This window comes from Haliaeetus albicilla, chromosome 4, assembly GCF_947461875.1.
Source record: "Haliaeetus albicilla chromosome 4, bHalAlb1.1, whole genome shotgun sequence".
Classification (NCBI taxonomy): domain Eukaryota; kingdom Metazoa; phylum Chordata; class Aves; order Accipitriformes; family Accipitridae; genus Haliaeetus; species Haliaeetus albicilla.
Genome location: NC_091486.1, coordinates 48,090,068 through 48,115,914, shown reverse-complemented (window position 1 = coordinate 48,115,914; position 25,847 = coordinate 48,090,068). Strand labels below are relative to the sequence as shown.

At 39.3% G+C, this 25,847-nt stretch overlaps 1 protein-coding gene across 3 annotated transcripts in view; it reads right to left on the bottom strand.

Moving 5' to 3' along the window:
- Positions 1–25,847, bottom strand: part of DHRS3 (dehydrogenase/reductase 3) — an 82,502-nt gene that overhangs the window by 12,579 nt on the left and 44,076 nt on the right. The window contains exons 4-5 of one of the 3 annotated variants that reach the window (XM_069782441.1): positions 22,272–22,411; positions 18,334–18,824 (exon numbers count right to left, since the gene is read on the bottom strand). In XM_069782441.1, the coding sequence (XP_069638542.1) occupies positions 18,334–18,528 (195 nt within the window). In that variant the 5' untranslated portion in view covers positions 18,529–18,824; positions 22,272–22,411. Of the gene's footprint in view, positions 1–18,200; positions 18,222–18,333; positions 19,319–22,271; positions 22,412–25,847 lie in introns of those variants that run through there. The other 2 variants (XM_069782440.1, XM_069782442.1) reach the window with 2 other exon arrangements.

Here is a 25,847-nt window from a genome sequence, read left to right as displayed (position 1 = left end):
TGTGGCAAGCCCGCTCCTGGAGGCTTCCTGCCCTGCGGTTACCTCTGGGTGACCCCAGTGGTTGGCAGTCAGGGAGGCAGGTGGAATGTTAAAGCAATCGCTGATGCTCCAGGCGGCTAGCGAGAGGAGGGGAGAGCCCGACAGCAGCAGGGTAGGAGTCTTCCTACCATGGGACATACAAAAGACTAGATTTATGATGACAGAGGAACTTTGCACGCCCTCCTCTTAATTAACTTTACAGTAGGCAAGGGCTGTGACATCACAGCTTAGTGCAGATTTTCCCAGGATTTATTCATGAGCAGATTTTTGCAAAACAAACTGTATCTCTAGATCTTCTCCCCTCTGGCAAGTCACAGAACTCCTTATCTGGCCTCAGGAAAATCATTTCAGCTAGAGTGGCAGGCTCAGTAAACGCTGCATCCTCCACTCCCAGAGGACTCATTTAACTCCGGACTTAATCTGCTAATGAGACATGCCCTGAGGTCGGAGGGGAGTCAAAAGGAAGGTTTTAGCTGCTGTTGCACTAAGGCAAGACTTTCTAACAGAGGCCTGCACTGGCTACTTGCCAAAAGCCCCAAACCTGCCTGCAGGTTTAAATCCTGATTTTCACCGTAACACAAGTGAGTAAGAGTTAGGCTTCTGACCACCACAAAATCAGATAAAGCCACTAATTTATATAAACTGGTTTAGATTGAAGCTGCTATCTACCAGAATATACACACATGAGCTATGCCTCCAGAGTCTTAGGTATATTACTGGTGCAGGAGATGAGGTTAGAGCTAATTTTACATCATTTACAAGGCTATTTAACTTGTTTGGCCCGATTTTATTGCTAGCACAATTCAAGAACAGCAGCAAAGGAATGTTGCCACTTTACATCGTCAATTAGTTTGGCACTATATCTTCAGCAAACCTGCTGTGCTAGACTTTATCCCTCTAGTGAACGAGACCAGTACTGGAAAGGTGTCCCACAACAAAAGCTTTCCCGAGACTGAACATGTGCCATTTCTTGACACTCCTCTTGGATTATCTGAGTTGTATTTTAGTACAGACTTGCTCACTCTTAGTCTTTTCCACCATGACAACATGCATTGTGATTAGCTTACATACAACTTCCATTCCAAAAGTTTCTGCACTTTACCATTCAGGAAGCAATTCTCTGTATCAATTTGAAGACACTGAAAGATTAAAGTGTTGCAGAGAGACACCAAAGTGCCCTTCCTGCCAGATCTCATTATTGCTGCCTCCACAAATCAACCACAACTCCTCGCCACAGATCAGCAGAGATAGGAAGTAGTTGGTAGGTCAACACATTTCATTCCCCCTTTCAACCTCCCTCCTAGTCCAGTGAAACAAAAGTTGCTCTGTTTGAGTTGGCATCTGTAATTGCACAGACTGCTACCTTTGTTCAAACAGAGAAAGCCTTTCTGCACCCAATACTGAAAGTTTCTGCATACTTTTAGGAAGTACAAAGTGTAGATAATCCACTGAAGTATGTCAGTCTTATCCCCATATATTTACAAAGCCTGGTAGTACTAACAGTTGGTCCTCCGAAGAAACACATTCCAGTGTATCCCATAATCCTGGCAGTTTTGCATATCATGAGAACAGCAGGCTAAATCCTACAGCCTCAAAAGTGTTCATGTATTTTGCTTGTCAATGGCATAAGGGTTTTCTGCTCCACCCCTTCCCCTCTCTTGCCCCCAGGGCAAAGTCAGACAAGTTCTTTCAGGAGTTCTTCATGGGAGAGGCATGCTAAAGACAGATTACTGGAAGAGTGAAAGGTGTGGCCGTTCAGTGTGAAAAGGCAATCTTTGCGTTAGAAAGGAAAAAAGAACCTTTTGATGCCTGAAGTAGGTCAAAATACTTAACCCAGCCCCTTAGTGACACTTATATAAAAGTAAGCAAACAAAGCAGGCCAGTGGCAAAATCCTCTCAATTCCCACAGTGGAAGGCGAATAGCAAAGCTGCAAGGGATGGGTATAATGGGGGAATCAAGAAAGTAATCCCATTTACCTATTTTACACACAAGCTTTTCTAGATTAGTATTCAGAAGTTATAAAGACATTAGACTGTAGGAATTTAATTTAAATTTAGTCCTGCCACCATGGTAAACACAAACACAGACTTCATTATAAACTGGTTTGAGTTAAGGCCAGGAGTAATAAACAGTTATGAGACTAAAAGTTAGGTCTAAAGCAACTTCAGAAGGAGACTAAAAGAGTGAATTCCAATTCCTTTAGTCTAGAGTCAGAACTTTTATTACTTTATATATTGACTTAGCACTCAATGGGATTAACATTATTCACCTAAACCACAGTCAATTCCAATTGTACCCCAATCACCCCTTTTTTCCTCTGAAGGAAACAAAACAGCACCTAAAAAATCATAGAGAAGTATGTAAACACCTGTCTCCTCTTCAATAGAGGCCTTCCTTGGAAAGAAAATCTGTAATTTTCCGTCTGCATACAGGCATTTAAGACCAGCTCCCTCTAAAGAAGTGAACAAATGCCTACTGTTCTCAGTCAGGACTATTTAAGGACAGGTGGCCCCATGCTGACTTTTTTCCAGTGGTTTTTCCAATTGCTTTCGTCTGCAACATGTACTGCGACTCCAGACTGCCTTGGGAGCAACACTTTTCAGCTCTGTTGTACAGAACAGTTGAGGAAGGGGAAGGGTTAGGGTTGTTTGCAAGAAGAGGTCACGCAGGAGTCAGCCTTTACAATCCTATTAACGCTGGGACAGGGTCAAATGGAGTGCACGTTCCAACAAAAGCACCAAGTGGCCACAAGCTGTCACCCTGCAAAGGTTCATGGAAGCATTTGTGGGGGAAAAACCGACAGATTTTTAATGGTGAATGTCTGCCACACCATGTGTTAGAACCGGCCTCTGCTCCAGGGAACCAAAGCACACAAAGAAATATCCAGCAATAAAATTCTCAGGCTGCAAAGCAGAAAAAAGTGGCATATCTGGGGGGTGGGGAGAGGGGTAAGTTTTTTAAAGTTATGTATTTGAGGTAAGGCTTTGTAGATATCTACCAACAGAAATATAATACTCCATCCTGTAAAAATAACTAGTGTGCTGCCGCCTCCACTTGCTTGGCATGCCACCCCTATAATCCAGATTCATATAAAAATGTGCGCAGAGATCTCAGGAAATTGTGGGGAGGGTAAATATGCAGGTGCAGAAAGCCCTTTCGTACTGCAAGCACAGCAGACAGGATGAAGGGATAGAAAGTCAGTAAACAACATTTCAAAGGAAAAAAAGAAATTACTGGATCTGCTTGACAGAAATGCCATGGTCCAACAGGGCAGTTCAACATAGTTGAAGGTTTGCTGTTTGCACGTTTTCCTTCCAAAATGCTGCATTATTAGTGGCAGGTTAAATGTTCATGTAACATAGTTAAACATTTACTGTGACAGAAAGTTATGTTGACACTGAACGGTAAGAGTGTTTGGTTTTGTAAAGCTAAAAACAATCAAAAGGTTAGATTACAGGCTAATGTTAGAAGTAAGGGCCATGTGAAATTAAAAACATGGAGCCAACACAGTATTATTTCCATCACCTGAGTGGGTGAAAGTAACTCCTAAAATTGCCTGGTTCAACCAATAGTTTACTGAAAAGTCTGCTACTTCTTAACTAACGAAGTGGGAAAATCAGACCTAACATAAATTTTTGGAAAAGAAGAATTAAAGAACTACAAACGGGGTGCCAATAGAACTGGATTATTTTTTAGAGTTTTCCTTTATATTTATGAGATTAATTCTGTAACAGAGTGCGTAATCTTGAAATGCTGAGCAGATTTAACTTCTAGTGGAGAAGGCTGGCCCCTGCATCACCACCACCTTTGAGACAGCACTCAAGAGACTCCTAGGGCTAGACCCCTGCATAGTTTACAAAAGTATCAATTATGCTGGATTACCAGTTTAGAGTAAAAAATTGTCATCTTTAATTCAGAACATCTTCAGTTTTGCTTTAAACTAAATCACTGAGTACTTCATCAGCACTTTACTTATTTTGGGGAATATATAAAATTCCACTACAAGCTCTATGAAAAATAATAAATACAATTTTATCAATCAGATGCTATACTCAAAAGGTAACTTAATTAGCCTTCTGACGCTGGACCGCTTCTGAACTTTGGCAGTAATCTATGATCACTGCTATGTGAACTGGAGCTAAGTTTACTCCACATTGTTATGTAGATCTGTGATATGTCATTATAGTCCTGTTACTAGTCAAGGGGACTTTGCATTTTGCTGTACTGTCACATTAGCAGAATCAAAAAAATAAGGCGGACAAAATGGGAAAAGTATTAGAAGCTCTGATGAATGAGGAAAGCCACAAGGAATGTTTACAAGCCAGAGGAAGACATAGGCAGACAGACAACCCCAGCTCTTGTAGGAACATCACAGAGAAGGAAGACTAGGGGAAGTGTTTAAATTTGTTAAACTGGAAGAAGGCTTGCAACAAAAACAGGCATGGAAACCTAAGGATAAATAATGTTTCTAACACTGTCATTACAAACTACCCTCCAGAAAGGCCTAAAATATGCTTCAGATCATCCATGTGCATAATATGAAGCAGCTCTTGACTGAAAAAATAATTTCTCCCATGAGGCTGCTGGAGAAGTACTGGGAATTAAAACAGCCTACATTAAATTCATATATAAACTGAACACTAGCAACAGCTCCAGACAAGCTCCCCTACAAGCCTCCTTTCTTTGCCTCCAGAAAAAGAGAACTGCTACCATTTTAAAACCATCTAAAAGCTGCCAAAAGGAGCTTTATTTGTAAGTATTTTAGTCAAAGAAATAAAGGATACTGCTTAGAAGAAATCTTTAATATTTAAATGCTTAACTGTTTTTTTATCTTTTAATGTACATTTCAAAACGTTATTTTTTAATGGTGGCTGTTGCTATGCAACAGGGCAGAATTTCTAAAATCTATTCATCTGTTGTACAAATGACAGTTTTCAGGACATATTTAACTCTCCCAGCCTATTAAGTCAAAGAAGGAGGATGGGAATCGGTGGATTGTAAACTCTCAGAGCATGCATCCCCCAAAGGGGTACAGCGTGGCTAAAAAGGGTCTTTCACCGATTATATCAATTTTTTCAATACACTGTTAAGATGAAGTAGCTACTCTGCCTATAAAAAAATGTGAAAACCAGCACAGCTCTAGTTAAATAAAATGATATCTAAATATAGAAACAAAAGTTAAGATCATTACTTTTATCCAGAAATGATCAAAGCAATTCTAATCAGATTCTGCTACAATGATACTTATTTAAACTAAAGGGACTGGTCAGGCAACCACAGATCAAACTCTAGCATATTAATATAAGTTACAGCTCCCTGGAAGTTACCATCCTTTGGATGTGATTGCCTATCACATGCATGCTTTTTAGGCCACTGCAATGCAAAATGAAGTTAGTTCACTTCAACATGAACATAAAAATCAATTAAGCTATCACAGAACATGAGATAAGCTTTACTTTCCAGTAAAATAAACTATATAAAGTAACCTGGTCAGTAACTAAGACTTAGCAGGGGCGACAGTAATATAATATTGAGGCACAATAATTCCTTAATATGTTCAAAGTCAGTAACAAGCACAGCTCTATGCCATAAGGGTTTTCTACCTACCAGTAGACTGCAGAGCATTGGGGATCTGTAAACTACTTCTGTGAAGTGTGTAATCTAGCCCTATAAAACAGGCCTATTTTTGGTTGACTCACATTCACTGTAGAACAATCTTTACTTCCACTGAAAAATATTTACAGGTACACAAAAAGACAAAAACAATTGAACTGATTGACATCATCTGCGGGAGTGCTGACTGACAGTCATCTCCATGTGCATCAGTAGGAAAAATGTAATGTATTGTTATTGCTGAAATCACACTTAGAAGCCTAGATCCTGAAACAAATAACATGACTTGGCCTAAATCTGTGAGTCAAAAGCAAACCAGAAGTATTTTAACTGGTTTTACTGATTCTAGTGGCTAAAGAAGCCATTCTGACTTCATGTATGGCAGAATAGTTCATCCCAATTATACTGACTCCCTTTGAGATGGACCTTTTTTTCAATCTATAACCAGCATTCTGATTTAGTTGCACTAACAATTTCAATGACAACATAAAATACTATTCTTGTAATATTATTTCAATGGTTAAGAATTTTCTGTCTTTTATTTTCCCTTTTTACTCAGTCAGGAAGAGAAACTAAAATCACTTTATAGAAGCGAGATGCTTTTCTAAATTTCTGATTTTGCAAAAATGCTGGACTAAAATAAGATAATGACAGTGGTCAAACCCATCAGCATAGCACTTCCTCTGTGTGAGCAGTAAACAAGTGTAATGATGTCATTAGGGCTGGCTGACCCACTGATGAACTCTAGGCTGTAAAGGAGATGCAAGGTGCCAGATCACTACGCACACACTTCCCCCCCCCGTTTGCATACATACACACAGGTCCTTACAGCATAAAAGGTGTCATAGAGCAATCTGCAACAGTTGCACATCATCATCTAGGGAAATGAAACCCTGAAAAACTCCTTTGATGGCGAAACATTTTGCTTTTAAAGAGGCAAACCCTCTTGCTTCCATAAAGCACACATTCAAATATAAACACAACATAGACAATAGTCTCTAAGGGGCATGGATTAAAATCAAATAACAAGCAACACAAAGAACACTCTACAACATTGCACAATCAGCATATCTCAAAACCCAAAATCAATCAACTCAGCGCAGTGAGACAGGACTCCCATGTTTCCCAAGAGTCTTGGAAATGTTCTTACATCATTTCTGACAGCTCACTGTGGTCAGAGCCAGCCCTGTTCTATTACCACTTTGGGAAAGAAGTACTTGTACCAGCTGGATGTCTTTAATATTCTACTTGGAAGCATGACCTCTTCTCTTTAAGGCAGTAAGTTGAGTTTTGTCCTCACTGGTAAGTTTTTTTTTTAGGAGGTAGGGCACAGGGAATTTGAGTTTGTAGTCAACATAAACCCAGGCTGCTGAAAGTGGATGTCAGGATTTCCCATTCCCTCTCCAAACTACCACAGCCCAGTCTCGCGCAGCAAGTGTACTGATCAGAGAGACAAGGTGTCTTTGTTTACTACTGGCAAGGAGATTAAAATGACAGATCTAAGACAAACACTAATTTAATCTTCATGTAGAAAATACCTGATTGTCCACTATTATTGTTGATCCGTTCTTTTTAAGGGCACGGAAAGGTGAACTGCACAGTGTCTTTACAACATCTTCCACTCCCATTAACTTATTTTAAGTCTAGTATATTTGAGGTTTTTCTTAAGGTCCAGTTAAAAGATTGTCTAACAGTTTCTGCTTTCAGTTAAAGTGGTGCAAGTTTGTCCACTCGTCAGACATGGAGAATATCTTGAAAATGTAACTTGGGTGTATCCAGTGACTCAAAGGGCAAGAAGACCGAAAAAAAATTATACTTACTTAAAATACCATGCTTTCTTTGAGTGGTAACTCCTGATTTCTTAACATAGGCCTAGCTTTACAGGAGATATTTGCTGCTCAGTGAAGCTTCTAAGAAAAATGAAATAAGATTTTGTTCCATGTCTGAAGTTTTCACTTTCTGATACAAGTCAGCACTCACAGAAACTTAGCTAGCAGTTTCAGTCCAGGAGTTACTGGGAAAGAGGACATATCTAAAAGACAAATACTACCTATCGATACAGCTACTGCAAGCTGATACCTGTGCTGACCGAGAGAAGGAACACTGACCGAATGAGAAGTAAGCTTGAACTCCATTTGCAGCTATTTTAAATGGCTGTTTCATTTAGATAAGGGATGAAATGTATTCGCCAGGTCATACCAACTGCCACCCCACCTTTACATAGACTCTAACTTTTGGCTAAAAATATGTCATACTACAGGATAATCACAGCCCAGAATCCTTCCTGGCATCATTTTTATACCATCTCAAAACATATATAATTTTATGTTGCTTAAGTGTACTTAGAGGTACAACTGCCACTGATTGCATACTGAGAGCCAGATCTATCTCATAGTCACATACATAAAGTATAACTGACTTAAGCAGGGCTGCATTTGTGCTTTCAAACGTATTTTATTGCCGTAAGTGGAGCACTGACACATTTGCTCAGGCAGTGTTAGACAACAGAAATCCCTACGTTAATCAAAACAAGTAAGCTCTGTAGCACTGTATTCAATAAATTGTAATTAAGAAGGTGGCAACATAAGGGTGGCTGTCCACAAAATCCTTTTGTAATTATGCATAGTTTATGGCTAAGCTAATAGGATGAACAATTTAGATTAGTTACAAACTCTGCCAAGGTACCCATCTATTCCCAAGTCTATTAATTAGAATCAATTTAATCCCCACTGGGATAAAGGTCAAACAACATGTATTTGACCCTTTTCTACTGGCGTCAGTGTTATCAGCCAATGGATCTGGCAGTGCCTGGGTCTGACTTGTTTGACTCTTCAGCATGCTGACATGATGCTTTGAAGAACAGTCTGGGCCCAGCTAAAAAGATATCTCTAATAATTTCTGCTTTATATTCCTGATAAGCACACAGGTTTAAAAATTCCCATGTTTGTTCTCTCTCGGTGGTCAGCTCTGAGGTTGTTGTTCTCCGTCTTTAAGATTTTTCCTTTTCAGTCTCCCTTTCCTACACAATACCAATGGTATTAGATTTGCATCTTCAATTCAGTCCAGAAATCAAAGTGAAAAATGAACATTAAAAACTAACTGACATTTGTTAATGGATTTTAAAACAAACACTCAAAATCAATAATCATTAGCCGACATTCCAAACTGTCCAGAAGGAAGGATACAGAATTTCTAAACACATGTCCAATTTTATGGGAAGGAAATAAAGAGAAATGTTGTCTTTTTTTCTTCTGCCCACAGTTCCTGTAGAATTAACTGGCTACTTCTGTGGAGTTCATCATCATCATCTATTTGTCCTAGTTCTTTTCTTGGAAAAATTATAATACCTTCATATCTCTCAGGTTCCTATAAGGCTAAGTTCCTGGTCTTGGCTATGGTAGTATGATGTAAAATCAGCTTGTTCTTGATGTACTAACTTTGTGTATGTTCTCTTTGAATGTTGCTGATCTGTTTGAGGAATGTAATTCAGGGTCTATTCAGAGTTTTCTAAGTTCCACCTTCATATTTTTACTATCCACTGCATAGTATCACCCTATCAAGACAGGTTTAAATAAATCTTTGATTCCTTCTAAACTTTTTAGTCGGAATGCTTAGAAACGTATGCAGGGCTTATGGTCACTCTTAAGGCAAATTGCTGTGCCAGACTAATTAGACATCAGCTCAACAGCATCTTTAATTCATTTTGTAATGCAGTATAAACTGCCTATACATATCAGTGCTTCAGATGGAAATAGTTCTACAAATCTGAGACAACTTTTTCCTAGCTGGTGCCAAACTCATGACATAAATGCGACAGAAATACACAGCAGCACATTTACAAGTCACTGTAGGTGATGAAACCACGCAAATAAAATAGGGATGAAACACTTCAGATAAGTAAGGTGAAACATCATAGACCAAAACCATCTTGTCAGCCATGAAATTCAGAAAAGCAGCCTTTTTCTTTCTTTAGTACAAATAAGACTAAGATCACAGAATCACAGAACGGTTGAGGCTGGATGGGACCTCTGGAGGTCATCTGGTCCAACCCCCCTGCTCAAGATCATATACCTAGACTACTGCTTTGACCAGGTCAACTCTCATTTTGAATTTCACTGCCTCATCTTCAAGCTTTTCAGATCTAAGTTTCTGTATTCACTTTCAAGGCCGCTATCCCCATGTTCACATTTCATTTAGCATCAGATCTCCTATTGCAGCCCTTACCTCCCAGCATTAATTTTTAAAAAAACCTCTGTGTTTTCTACCACAGTCTGCACCTCTGTAAACATTCCCCAAAACTCTTTAGTGTTGCTCTTCAGATGCCACCTTAAAACCTCCATTGCTGTGATGCCTTTCCAAAAACTCAAAAATGGCTAAATGAGTGGTGCTGAAATCCCTTGCTCTACAATCCCCATCAGTACAGACTTCTGCTTGTCTTCAGCTGTTGCCTTTTGTTTTATATCTGCATTGTAAACCCTGAGGGTTTTTTCTGGTTTTTTTTTTCTGTTGTCCTTATACGGCATTAGTATCTTTATGTTAAATAATTTATGGTGCATGAGCGGGTTTCTGAGGCACTACAGCAATATTAATATATAACCTCATCTTTAAAACACCTCAAGATTTCTTACAGCATTAACACAGTCCTTATATTTTGTGGGAAGCCTCATTTAACTGTCTTGATGCTAGTCCTTAAGCATTTTAAAGCTGGATTTTGGTGTGCCAACAGAGCACAGTCTCACTGGGACAATATTTTCACATGACATCACTGTATCCTGATGTGAGATGTCTGCAAGTTTCACTTCTTGTTAACATTATTTATTCTCCTTACAACATACTCAGTAACAAAAGACAGGTATGTTCTAAATTATAAGCTAAAACAGCTCCAGCCGGAATGCTGCTTCACAGACATCAACAGATCTGATATCTGAAAAATTCTGGCTGGGCTTGCCAACCAGAGACACTTACTCAGCATGTTATTCAAACTGCTGGCCTTGGCACTAGCACACATAACAGGCTTAATGCCATCTAAGCCTGGGACTTGAAACAAGGGTTCTTCTGCCCATCCTTAAATTCAATCAACAAGGAAGTGAGTTGCCAACAGGAAGCCATTAAATAAAGTTGCTGTCAGTATATAATCTTTATAGAAAGAAAGCCTTTCTAGAGACCATAAAGCAACTCAATCAAATCTATGCTCTCATAGTTTACCAAAAGTTCAAAATTAATGTATTATTTTGCATGACATGGAAAAACATTCACTCCCCAACTCTTTTCACAGACTTCTGGTTACTGGTAAGTTATGACATGCTCTAATAGTTCGCTGTAAGATTAACTGCTTAAATTTAAATAAGATTAAAGTAAGCATCACTAAATATATGCCTGAAATTGTTCAGTTCCTATGCTGGCTTTTTTTCAACCACGCACAACAGGAGAGATTAACTACCTAGAACCTGACATTTGCACTATGGGTAAATATTCTCATTGTACTGCAATATCTACAACACAGAAAATGCAAAATTTCCTTTTAAATTACATTATCTTTGTCACTTTGAGACATGTCAGATTGCCTTTTCAAAATGGCTAGTTACTTATTTGCATTTCTAAATTACTACACAGATATCCATTAGACCCATGGACTATATGTCATTCTGGTATCTCCGCAGGGCATAAAAAGCATTCAGGATGTGGACAGATGCCCTCTTGACAACATTGTCTTAGTACTGGAATCTAAAAATATATATGTAAATTTTACACTGAGCCTTTTAAAAATCACTATATACCAGGCCAACTCAACATCTGTTTGTGCAGTACATTTGCATACTGCATTTGCATTGGGTAAAGTACATCAGAACTGTGTCCATTCTTTTATAAACATAATTTGAAAGGCTTTATGATTTCATTATGTTAGATCATGGTGCCTGTTAAAAACAAGTACATGGTGATTAATCACATTCTATGGAAAAAGAGTTCCTCTCAGCTCTGAAATTATGTAAATTTAAGTTAGCTCTTTGCCTTATATCAGAACTAATCTCCTCTGGGGTGACCAGATCAGGTCTATTCATGTTAAGAAAGAATTGCAAGATACATGTCAGAAATCAGTTATTACTTGCAGAATACAAGTGTCTTCCTGATGACTGGCCCAGCTGCAGTGGATTTAAAACCTGACAGACAGCAAGCAGAAGGACTTACTGAGTTTACTTCAGGTATGCTATTTCATCCCCTCCCCACTCCTCCAGCACATTATCAGAAATTATACGCCTTTGTACATGACAAAAGAAATGTTTTCAGGTTTGGAACACTACAGCCCATCTGGATGGAACTTTGTGGCAGATGAAAATTCCTGTGCGTTAAGAATTTGATGTCAGGTTCTTCTTTAGGGAAGAGCTAACTCTCAAATACAGTTTAATGAGAGTATTCTACAGGTTCTGAAAGTGAAATCAGAGATGAATGTTTGAGAATGATGAATATTTTAAAAGACATTTTAGATTAAGAACTCTTACTGAAATCCATGTGAGATATTAATAGGTTTTGCCCTACAACTTAAAAAAGGTCACAGCTCTGAATGACTTTTAGCATCAGTCTCAGTATTTTTCCCTCACTTCAGGAGATGAGTATTAATTTCATTTCCAGCTCTAGTCACAATGCAGTTATTCTTTTATCACATAGCATTGGTATATGTTATAAAGAAGTTTTTAAATGGTATATCCTAATTCATACAAACCAGGACAGTAATATGTCAACATGATTCATAAAGACCAAAGTGAAATATTCATGGAACTACAGATGCAGTTTGTGTGGATTATGTGGGAGGAGCATGCCATTGTAAAAACTCATTTCAAAACTTGCCAAATTTTCCATTACTGGGAATACAAGGCTAAATTCTAAGACCTGATACCATTTTTTACATAACTTCTCTGCAATACTCGCATCCTAAACACAATTTATAGCCTAAAGTCTCACGCAGCTAAAACTCTCCAATTACACAAGGCTCTCAAGCAGTCACTGGAACACTGAAGGAAACTGGCTCCAGATTTCAGCAGCAGAGTGGGCTTGCACAGCTCTCAACCCTTCCTCGGTGCTCCTTCCTCCACTGACTTCTTATTACCATCACAACTGTAACTGAACTGAAAGAGGATAGCATGCTCAGATGATAAGGTATCCCTAAATGAAGACATTGAGCTCTGAGTCTGAAAACGTTGTCAAAGTAGTGATGGAAAGAACAGTTGAGATTTCAGGGTTTGTTTTTTTCTTTGTAGCCTGAACAAAACCAGGAGTGATATAAGCAAAATGCAAACCAAAACAACAACAAAGAAAATCTCTGCTCAGTCTTCAAAACAAAATTTTTCAAGTAGTGCCTTCAGGATCTTTGTTCACTATCCCATAACAATCACTGTATTATTGTGTTTGTGGCATTCTATAGCTGCCCATCACATTGCCATCCTGTTAGAAGTACCTTGCAGACTTGCAGACATAATTGTCTAGACTCCACTGCTGACAGAGCGAGGTCATGGCTATCAAGCAGTACATTCCATGCAAGAGCAAAGTTTCCGTTTCTTGTTTTTGTTGGTGATACCAGCTCCTTACCATCTAGTAAGGGCTCTTGTCTGTTCTGATATTCCAGACTGCTTACCTCATCCGCTGCACAAGCATGCAAACCCTTTGAGTCGCAGTCTCCTGCAATACAGGAAGTGAATGTCCAGAGGACAAAACAGTGAAAGGAGAGATCTTTCAGTGTATTTACCAGGTCATTTCTTGCACAGTGATGAATGTGAAGAACTCTCAACAAGGTTAATAGGAATTGTTCAACTCTTCTCTGCAGTACTGTCACACTAGCACAAGGCCAGGGCTGCCCCTAACCCATTTGGTGTTTTGGGGACATCTCTCATGCCAAAACACCCTAATTCCCTGGAAGCCCTCTTGTTCATTCATCAATAGCTACAGTTACCAAAAAGGCAAACATATCACAGCTGGGAAGTGTGTGTGTGGAGCAAAATACAACAAAATATACATTGAAAGAAACTGAGATCACAGAAATTATCACAAAGGAACAACAGAAAAGCACTGCTGCCTAAGATTCCCTGTAGATATGCTACTGAAGATCCATACTGCTGAATTCTGAGCCCAGAGCCCTCAGTGTAAATAAAAAAACTAATGAAAATCAATGGCTTTTGACCAGCCTCCCAACAGAAAAGGCCTAAGAAACTCTTCCAAAGTCACTATCAGATAACCTTGAATACTAAAATACATACTAAAGTTGGGGATCTGTTTCTATCCTATAATTACATCTTTTTCAGTAACGTTTTTTAGGTTTTGGTGACTTTTAATAATGCAGAATGACTAAGAACCAAGCATCTCTTTCCTGTTCAATCAGACCTTAGATTAAATAATCTGTGAACAAAGTAAATACAAATTACAAGGAAAATTTTTAGACATCAAGGAAATGCCCTAAAAGAAAACCTAACAAAGAGCAAGACATAAAAATTACATACAAGAGACATACAAATCAAAACTTCATCACTGGAGATCATCAAAACCAGGGCTGGCAACTCTCTGGCAAAGGCACTATAATAGAAAATGCTGTAGGAAAAGCAAATGGCTTAGAGGAAACCAGAAGCATTTTCCAACTCTAACCACCGGTGAATGAACCCATTCAGCCCCTGCATCCCTTTGACTACTCACATCTGTATTTCCACACAAGAAATATTGTTCAAAGGGGCCAGTCTTCCCAATATTAACTTGATTATAGAGTATATTCTTTGCAAAACACCATTAAGCTTTGGAAGTGGATTTTTATTTCATAGGCATTAAATCATAAACTCATAAAAATCTCTCCTTCTCCTGTTTCATTAACACAGATATACTCTGCCATTTTGGCTAACCACAGAATATCAAAAGCTAAGAGCCTTAACAAAACTACCAATGTGTGAGACTGAGGCAGAGGTGATGCTCTACTGGTCAAATACTTTTAAGGTGTAGTCAAAATTCTCAAGAGTTAAAGCCAACAATAGTGAAAATTTTGAATTTTGCAAGCAACCAAGAAGGAACTAAAGCAAAAAAGTATGTTTCTCCAGCAATTCAGCTGCAGCAAAGTAACTCCTCAGCCAGCACTTCTGAATCTGGACACATCTCTGGGGAACAGCATGAAAGTTGAATTACAATACTTCAGTACTTCCGGGGAAAATTCAATGCTAGTCATCCCTCATAATAACACTAACATGTCCTGTATCATCTGTAAATCACTCTTTCTCTGCATACAAAATTTACATGCTTTTGGTTTTTTCCAGAAGTTCTACAGGAAGCATTTAAATACACAGTGCCTCCCATGACCAAGTAGTTTTTGAAAACTTCTACCCGAAAGTAAAATACAGTATGGATCCTTTGACCTCTTAGTATACACCTGAACAGGGATGATCTAATGATTCAAGTCTTTCATTGCCTAAAAATCACTGGTAGTCTTAATTAAAAAAAAAATAAAAGATACACACTTCCATAACTAAAAATACAACTGACACTTTGTCCCCTTATTGGCCGTTTCATCAGAGAAGCTAATGAACAACCATGAGAAAAGAAACATCACCTTAGAAGGAAATGTCTCCTAGACATTTACCTGTCCAAGTCATATTTGACGCACAATGGCAGAGCAATGGACTTAAAAGAATGGGGGGTAGAGGATGGGAATCAGGATGGATTTACATGATCATGCCCAAGAGACTTCCATTCTGTTGGATTGAGAATTTCAGTCTCCATACTCATCTATCAAGCAAAAGATGCTGTATTTCTATTTGCACAAACCCTTTTTTATTTCTTGCCATCTTCATAGCTTTAAATGCAAGATGAAATTTTACAGTAAAAAAGTTGCAGATGTGACAATTCGTAATCTTAGTGAGATACAACACTTGTCATCTTACGTGAAAACTGCTCAAATACATCTCATTTGTGATAAACAAAACCAAAACTGAAAATATAGAGTGTAAGATTATAAATCCAACCCAGTCTAATTATCAGAGGAAACTTCTTATGCTAAGTCTCAACTAACCTATCATTCAGAAGATTCTAATCTCAAAAATATGGTTATATATCGCCGCCTACCTCCAAAACTCTGCCACTATGTCTGTGTGCGCAAGCGCTGTGATGACTTTTTCAAGATATACTGCACACCCACTATTAGACTCTGAATCTGTATGTTATTGTTTCTGTTCACCTCTATGTAACACAGTGCTTGGCCTCAGAATTTCACGCCTTTAGTGGAAGTGCTTTTCTAAACTTGGAATATTGTGACCACGCCATCTAATAATCAGAATCTGTTAGAAATTATTAATTATGATCAATAATTAAAGCTTTGCATATAATTGTAAAAGAGTTAACTGTGTAAGAAGACAACAGAAAAGTAGAATAGTTAGTTTTCACAAGCCTTATTGAAAGATGACTTTCTAGCCACTTCAAGTCTTTTTTGTTTCTTTTTGATTGTCTACAGCAAAACATAAAATTGAAGAGTAGTGCCAAACAGAGATCTGGTATTCTACATGGAGACTGCATTACATTCACAAAGTTAGGGTTGAGCACAGAAGGCAGGAAAGAAATGAAATCTCAGAGCACAGGAAATGGAAACTACCACATCTAGGTAAAACTGTCATTAAGAATGTCAAGGCAGAAAAGAATAAGCCTGCTTCAGAGTTGCAGGGAACATGTGCCAGTCCTGAAGGTAGAAAGGCAGTGTCACTACAGAGAGGATCAAAACTTGCTGAGTGCCATATTTGACTTACCGGATAGCAATGATATAACTGAAAGGAGAATCTAATTCAAATTCAGTAAAAGCAAAAACTGAAACACTTTGATGACAAACATGAAAAAAACCCATAAGGCAACCCCCCCCCCCAAGTTCAAAATAATAACTAGCAACCACACAGCATTTCACAACATCATATGAGACAAGTACAAAGGTACCCACCAATTATTCTCATTTATTCTTTCCTTCTAAGATACATAGAGAGTTTATAGATAAGACATACAAATGAACTACAGTTTGTATCTGTTTACAGTAATTTCACCCTCAGCTCTATATCCTAAATAGCTCGCTCTCCTTTTGGCCCATGTCACCTGGTTCATTAGGGCTGACTGCCATTGTTCAGCTTCTAGCTTAACTGCAGCTGAGCAGCTCTTGAATTACTTGCAGAAGTGGTGGTACTTTAATACCAGAGCTTAGCATACAACCAGCCGGACTAAATAAATAATGAAGCATGGTATTCCAACAGATAATATAAATACACTTTCAGCAAATTGCTTGGGTCCAAAGGTCAGTCAACTTGTTTGCTCCGTCTCCAAGAATTTGTAAATCTCAACATGGTGTTTAAACACAAGCATATACAAACATCAAAGTTCAATGCTGACATATTTTACACCTCGAAGTTGTATGCCAAAATAGCTCTATACCACACATAGAAAACTGTAATGCATGTGTCAGGAAGTGACAAAACACTATCCCAAACTAAATGCAAATTTTTCTTTAAATATCCTCTCACTCTGTATTTTTCCTCTTCTTTATTCTCTGTTTACTCTCATTCATCCTCTCTCACACAGGGAAGTATTTATGCAGCTGTCTAATTTCATGATTCCTCCCTCTCATTACCCATAAAGTGGGAGTTGAAACTTTAAATCTCAAGCCTCAGTTCAGGGTATGTGTGTTTGTATTGCAGACTGATTCACACATATCAAGATATGTGTACTTATGAAAACACAGCATTTCAAGGTAAACCACCAGTTCCTGAGCTAGAGAATGGACACACCAGCTACACTGGCATTTCTAGGATGTTGTGCAGACAGACAAGCCTCTCAGCCTCTCCCTCCTAAAGGAAACATGTGAACAATCCCACAGCTCCTATTCGTGTGGTGCTTTTCTTCCTTGCTGGGTTCTCATTCATCCTACCGTTGAACTGCTCTGGGCTGGCCAAAAGCAAAATACAAGGGACTTCAGAAGGCACAAGAAATTAATTTCATGAATGGAAAACCATCGGGGTGAAAGTGAACTCTTCTCTCCACTTTCCCGAGAGAATGCATTATCAGGACCGAGAGCCAGAACCCTCCTGCACACACCATTTGCCCCTTTCTGAGTCAAGCCCCTCTCCTCAGGGGTGACACGAGTGGCAGCAGCACTCTGGCTGTCCCTAAGGAGAGCTACAGATGTGCTCAGCCTGGAAGGCTGGAGCCGGCAGTCAGCTGCCCCCCTCTCTTGTTTGTACGCAGTCCCAGCAACCAGAACTGCCAGGAAGCAGCCTAGTAAACAGAAAAGCAAGTGAGCACTAGCTTCAGGCATGGGAACCACATCGCTCTCCTCTCCCTGCCACAGGAAACCTGGGCTGGAGCAAAAACCTCTCCTTTGTCAGCAGAGGAGGATTCACGAGGGGCCCCCTTTCTCACTGTCACGTTTTCTCAGATGAGATGGGGACAGACAGGACGCAGGGAAGGAGGAGTGGGCAACTTCTGAAATGTAAGTCAACGTAATGGCGCAGCACACCAGGGTTTGGCAAAATTAGTGCCCCTTCTCCGCTCTCACCTTTTCAAAGCGATCCCATCAATCCCACCTAGAGGCGAGGGAAAAGGCTTTTAAGTCTCCGAGTCGGAGGACTCCCCAGTAGAGCAGCAGGTGGGAGCTTCCTCCCCCCCTTCCCCTTCGTGCCGATGCTCACCTTTCTGGCTCCTCGTTTAGCAAACTCCCTGGCCAGATGGCGGCCGATGCCTCTGCCCCCTCCGGTGATGAGCACGTTCTCCCCGGACAGGTCTCGGAGCTTGGGCGGCAGCACCATGCACACGGCAGCTTTCACCACCAAATAAACCATCTGCACGGGGAAAAGCAGCAAAGCGCCCAGCCACTTCCAAATCATCCTCTTGTTCCAGGCAAGTCAGGAAGGCAAAATTCTCTTCCAACCCTTCACAGAGCCAAGTTAACAGAGAAAGAAAACCAATACCCTTCATGCACCCCCAGATGGGTGACAAGTCTTCAACCCCCTTCCAGAACTTGGGGGCAAAGAGATTCTTGGACTGGAAAAATCCTTCTCTCCCCCTAAAAAAAATTGGGGTAGGAGTAAAGCAGTGCAGAAGACCAAGTCACTCCCCTGTTTCTTGATCCGTGTCCTCTGGGATTGTCACATGCAGGTAAAACGGTTTCCTTGCTTTTTAACTGGAAAACAGTTTTTTTAAATTAAAAGAGAGAGAGAAAAAAGTAGAATTAAAAGTAACCATACATCCCTCTGCTTCAAAAACCGACATAAAAATCCAGTATCCAAATGGAAGGTTTTTATACTTGGAGAAATAAAATAAAGCAGCCTATGTCTCCAAATTTCAGCCTGCAGTGCCTTCCAGGCAGCTTATTTCTATTCTTAGACTCAGGAAATTGCTTAAATAAGACAGAATTGCCAGGACCTTCTTTTTAAGAAAGGCTCTATTCAGGGCAAGGTTGTTGTTTTTGTTTTAATATCTATAAATATCTATAGACGTTCTGTCCTGAGCCGGTTGCAAAGGTTGAGCTGATAACCGCCTCCTTCTGCCCCCTCTCCTGTTTTTTTCACTTGGAGTATCTGTGATCACAGAGCAGGAATTATGCCGTACACTATTTCAGCTCTGGCTCTTACTCATTTCTCCCTATTGCTCTCTCTGCCTATCACAGCCGCGGCGCTGGGGAGTTTTTATACCCCATTAAGCCTGATTGACAGTTAAAGTGTTGGGGAGATTTCACTACTGTTTCTGTGAGTGGCTGGCTTGGCTCTCCCCTCCCCCAGAGCTATCTCGGAGCCACCGCACATAAACTCACACATGCAGGCAGGCTGAGCCGTACGCTCGCTTCTGAGCTGCAGCGCGCAAGTCGGGGCTTGCTGCGTGCCACGTTGGGCTTGCAGCTGCAGCTGAAGAACACTGTAACCGAGCCAGGCAACCCCTGCCTCCTCCCTAACGTACACACACCAGAAAAGAAGGTGCTGTGGTCTGACTTGAGCCCAGGAAAAAGCAGTTCCAGGAACAGCCGGGGTTAAGGCTGAGTTCAAGGGAGCTATCTCTGCCTTACGGAGCTCTGGCACAGAACTGCTTGCCCGGGATAAGCTGGCGTGGAGGGGAAAACTTCTTTCAGCCCTAGATTGCCAGGCTGAATCCAGCCTAGGCTGATAATCGTCAAAATCTATTACCGTTGGAGTGATGGTTTTATGGACAATGTGACAACGCGTGGATTTTCCAAGCTGGAAGATGCTTGCATTGCTGAAAACTGTTGATTTAGTAGTGGGGCAATAAAAAAGGCAGGCTCTGAATGAAGGAGGGAGACTCACTTGCTCACGACAAAGGGTGGTTTTTTTCCTCTCCTTTTCCAAGATTTTTTCGTCTGGTTATGAAGGCATAGTTGCAACACAAGAAGGTCTCCATAGCACTTTAAACTATGTTGTAACAGGAGAAAGGGCAAATTGTACTGTAACTAGGTCCCCCGACTTGGTTGTTTGCACTGCTAAGCATTAGGCAGGTAAGTTATGTTCTCAATTGCACTGATTAAGCATTTCTGAGGAGGATCTAACTGCACATTTGAACGGAGAGCTGTTCATACACAGTTAGTTGTGGCAGCAATCACAAATAACCTAATATACAAAGCTTTGAGGATGTCAGAAGATGCTCCGGGATGTCAAACCTCACATTGCTATCTTCACGGCTGAGCTGGAAAGAACTTCGTTTTTATGACTATCTATCACTAAGAATGTGCCAAAATGAATCCAATCCCGCACGTTAATTCAGGAGGTCTGGATCTATATCCACTATCCTGGGAAGCCATCTAGTGGTAAAAACTAGAATTACTGAAAAATGTCAAATTCGAAAGACATTCTCAAACTTCTTTACATCTGTAGTTACTAAAGCACCACTGCAATGCAATTGTATGAGTCTAAGCCTCTATACGTAGGTAGCCAAGTTATATTACCCAACCAACAGAAGTGAGTTAGGACGCTGAATCCCTTTGAAAATAAATTCAGTTTTATGCTTTGGAATCAAACAGGTATTTTTTGTGAACGAGCATTGTTCAAAGTGGCCATATGGTAACAGAGTGTTCAGGGGTTACTTGTTTGCAAAAAGAAGAACAAACCAGTTTCTGGCACCACCCACATTTAAAACCTGTATCACACATAGTTTTTTTAACACAAAATATGAACAATATCTAAATCCTTCAGTTTCAGCTCTGTTAAAAGTTCCACATAAGTTTTCAGAAAAAAAGAAAATAAAATTTAGAGAGAAACTTGCAGAGTTCTTACCTTTAAATGCCAGGTTACCTCATATGAAAGAAGCCATATGACTATCACTGCATCATCATTAAGTGTCAGGAGAGGTTTTTGGAGAGAAGAAGATGAAGCATTCTAACCCGAAACTGTAAGTCTGTACATATTGTCAGAATCGGGTGGTATTCCCTAACGTAGCTGCATCTGAAAGAACCAGAGCTCAGAGAATTTCCACTGCTGCTTGGCAGCATTTAGCACCTGTGTGTGTTTTTACAGAAATGGAGCTGGGGGAGGCACCTGGCATTACAATTTTCCTCTCAGTCCAAAAACTCTGAAGGGGAGAGAGAAATTACACAGAGAGCCTAGTGTCTGGTTTAAACAAGAATGACTCAGTGTCTGGACTGGTAACAAATATAACAACTTTCTGGTATGGAAATAAGGAGCAGTGTTAAAAATGAAAGGATATGAAGTTCATCAAAATAAATTTGATTTTTTCATTCCTGAGTTCAGTCTCTTTATGCATAAATCACCACAGACACATTTAAAATAGAAAAGCCAGCAATATTACACAGTTAACCTATTCAGATTTCAAAACAAATTAATTATTAATTTAAAACATTTGTAGGTCCTTTGACACCAGTGGGAATGGAATAATCTTGTGAATATTGATTTCATGTATCTGTTTCCAGCTTGAATAATATTCCAAATTGTATTGGAAGTGGGTTTTTTTCATTCATTATGATTTCAGTTTATTGATCGATGTGCAAAGTTGCTACCAAATTTGGAGTGGGAGTAAAAAGACAGTTCTAAATATTTAAAATTTTCCTAGCCTGCTCTTCAAATTTCATGAAAGTATAAACTATTTTACTTCTTTACTACTTTACTTTAGATTTACCTTGAAGCAGTGAAAAGCAGTAGTTACTACATAGTACAAATGTACAAAAGCAAGAAGCAAAAGCAGGCTTCCAGTAAAACTGAAGTACTGCATTTTGCCTGTAATAAATATGGTGAAAAATATATGCAAGTTATTTTAAAATATTTCACCTAATTCAAACAAAAAGCCAAATAGCTTTGAATTCTACACATACCACATAGAACACTGAGAACAGCTGAGGTTTGTCCCTTTTAATTGCAGTTCCACTCTGAAAAGTGGCAAAAAAGTAGTATTCTGGGATTTCATCTGATTGTTGTATAGTAACCATTGCACTCTTTTTTGGCAAGAGGTCTTTTTCCAAACTATCACCTTTACAAAACCAACATGTGCTTTTGTTCAAAAAGTTCATCTCTGTTAGTGAAACCCCCTAAACTATACCTTCACATAGGTTTGACTATCCAAACTGCTTTTAGTAAATATCTGTAGGTGCAAAGAGACACTTAGTACATACCTTTGTTGATGGTAACAAGGATCTGTGACATCACAGCAGTTGTTCCTAATTAGAAGTTAAAAGTTGTCCCCAAGTGAATCCCTTCCATGTTTCTACTCAGAAGTCCTTAATCAGTGCACTGGAGCATTCAGTAAGCAGGCCTGTTAATTTGTAAAATTGCATCAGTTGCTAATGCTATCACTTAGCTGCAGAATTAAATTTGCATTTTGGATAGTTGCATAATAATGAACTATTTGTTTCCTATACAGACACTCACAACAAAGCATAAATTGCAAAAAAAACCCCAACAACTTGGTTTAAGCCATTTTCATGGCACTTTAAACTATGTTTTATTCCAGTTTGCAACAAGAGCAAGAAGGTAGTCATGTAATACATCTCAGTGGTAACTCATTCAGTTTTGGCTTCTGCATCTCTGTTTAAATTTCTGGGTTTGTACTTCTTCACAGAACTGTAAAGGAAGATGGCTTTAATATGGTTTTACGAATCTATTCTGAATTAATAGGTTTAAGTTTAGATCATCCCTGAATGAATGACCCATTCCTGGGACCATAGCTCAAAAGATGCGTTTATACTTTCTGAATATTTAACCACAGTAATACCGAACTGTAATAGCCCAGGTTAAAACTAAACCTGTTGTTCATATTTAGGCTAGCTAATGTAAAGGTAGGTTAGGAAGGCCTATAGTAACTGAAACCCAGCTTCTGGATTGTAGTTAGTGTGGATTTACTCATACTCTCAATGAGAGTCACAGAAACCTACTTTTTCTTACTTGCCCTATCTTGAAGGAAAAAACAGCAGTGAAAAAGCAACATTTACCTCCAAAACAAGTTTATATACTACACACATCACTTGCATAACAAAGGTCTGTTTTTGCAGAACAATGTTACACGGACCTATGAAGAGGCTGAGGCAGAGTGTCTGAATGCTTAGATCTTCATGTTGCACCTAGGTATATTGGCAGAACTCTAAATTTGTTCACAGAGCCTTTGCAGCCAAGTTCCTAGCAAACTTGGAAGTCTGTGCAAATGAAGTTGCTAAACTGCAAGAACTTTTGAAAGGAAAAAGGAGCTAGAAATTAAAAGCATGCTCAAGGCATGTCTGAAAACTATTTGGGCTAACAATTCTGTGTTTTCAACTTAAAAAAATCCACCCAAATATATAGAGTACATTGGTAAGCAGATGTGAAAGAACTGGGAACACAGAACAGCACTGTTACACAATGGAAAGTCTGTGTTACTAGGGTGTCAAGTAATACCAGTTTTTTACATCAGTGCAGGGTTCTTGACCACGGACAATCTATCACGATCACAGATTAAAACTAAACCTCCTTTAAAAAAGGAAAACCTTTTGCCAAGTTGATCTGGTTTTTGTTACATGAAGTACTGCTGTCAGATTTGGATAAATCAAGAGCTAAATTTTTGTGCTTCTTGAGTTCATTCTTCCCTTGAGTTCACATTTTCCATTTGAAATGTGTCCCAGTAGTTCTATGATTTCACACTGTCCTTCTATATGCTATTAAGTATTAAGAGTCTGATACTGTTGCCTTGTAAGTGGAGTTTTGCCACGGACTAAGCTCAAAGGGAGCAGGTTTCTGTTTAACTTCCAGCCTTGACAGAAAACAGTCTGTGTCCAGCCTTGTGCAAAAAGCTACATTTGGACGTCTTACTGCTTTCCCAGGGTCTCACAACAAATCAGTATCACGAATAAAGATATAACAAACGTCTTTCTGAGTAATTCTAAACTCTAGATGACAACCCTTTCTAGATTCAATATGTGTAAAAATAATTGTCTTTATAAGCAGAAGTACAGTGCACGTAGGTGCTACTGGGAATTCAGATTAAGGGATAGCAACATCAAGAATGTGGTATTTCTTTCAGTTGCTTAGTCATTTTAGTACATGTTAGATTTTGTCATTTGTACTAACTGCCCTTCTTTTTTCTCACCTATCTTTAATTAGAAGCCAAATCTGTCTCAATCTGTTAGCCTGCTTCTTCATATTGGAAGAGCGAACAGTGAAAAAGTACCACATATGAACAGGAATGGAGACTACATTTTGTTAAACTGATTGACTCATCTTATGTTCTCTTTAGTACATTTACCTCACTTTTACGCCAGTCAATATTTACCATTCCTTCTGGCTAATTCCTCAGTCCTGACAAAACTTCTACACAAGGAACTAGGGAGACAGAAGAATTAAGTCTGTAAGGCCCTCAAAATTAGAGAAGCTTATTGTTTCAAGAGTCTAAACTGAAATCCTACTAAACCAATGTGATGCAGATTTTGACAACAACAGAATAGTAGGCTAATGCCTGTAGTAAGTTTGCACTGGCAGCTTGTAAACAAGCTTAGGAAAAGATCTCTAGATAAAATGTTCCCTGAATCCTTTCTAACAATGTCTTTTTAAAAGAATTTATTACATGCAGCTATAATTTCTTTCCAGAGCTAGTGGTTCACTAGTATATACAGAGGTGAAATAATTCAAGTCCTCTAACTGTCATAAGCTTCTTCAAACTTGACAATTCTAGAAAGGAAACCAAAAATAGAAGGAATGTTAGGAAGAGAATGCTGTTGTCAACGGCAAACTTTTTTGGTTGGAAGGCTAGGATGGATCAGCATTAGGTGTATGAATTGATGTGGGGGGAAAAGATCACATTATAAATTGATGATGGGAAAATAAGATCTCTGGAGAGATGCAGCTGAGCTAAGAGACCACACAGAGGGATGCTGGGTTCTTCATTCAAACAGAACCCACAGGATTTTCGATGACGGTCTGAGCAAAGATAAGGTTTGGATTTTTAGTAATTTATCTGGATATTTTTAGAACTTTACCCACTGTTAGCAGAAAGTCAGTTTGCTCATTCTTGCTGAATCACTACCATTACCCCTACGAATTGGTATCACTAATCTTTTTAAGGGAAGAGCAGCTCTGGAGGAGGACGTTGGAGTAAATGATACATGAGGTAAACACCACAGGGCTTCCAAAGGCCAACTGATCCTTTAACTCATTTATGGGGACTGCTGGTTTTTAAAAAGTTATTTTATCTTTCCTGATATGCATAAGGACACAGGGCAGTGAGGATCAGCTGATCCTTTGGAGGAAGAAAGATCCATTATAACAGTAGCATGCACAAACCCAGATGTCTCCTAGAAGCTGACCTGTAAAATAATTAACATAAATGCTTTTTCAGAACACTCATCCCTGCCCTCCAATTAAACTTTGTCCAACAGTGTTTGATCAAAAAAAATCCCCTAACCAACCAACCAACCCCAAAGTCCAAGAACCCCTCTTCATAGGACTCCTACCTCCCCTCCAATCTCTCATTAGATGCTTGGTTGCTGGTCTGAAAGTCTATTAATTTTAGGATGGATTAGTAAAACTCATTAAACCCCAACCTAGATATTCCTTCTCGGAATATAAAAGTAGCCTTAATTTTTGCTTTAATTTATGTAGTTTAAAAAAAAATAAAATTCAAGTTAGTGTACCCCCACAGGTCTGGATGGAGTAAGAAGTTGGGAGGGGCTCAGTTAAGTGTCCTGCACCTCACAGTCATGGAAGAGATCAATTATTCCCCAGCT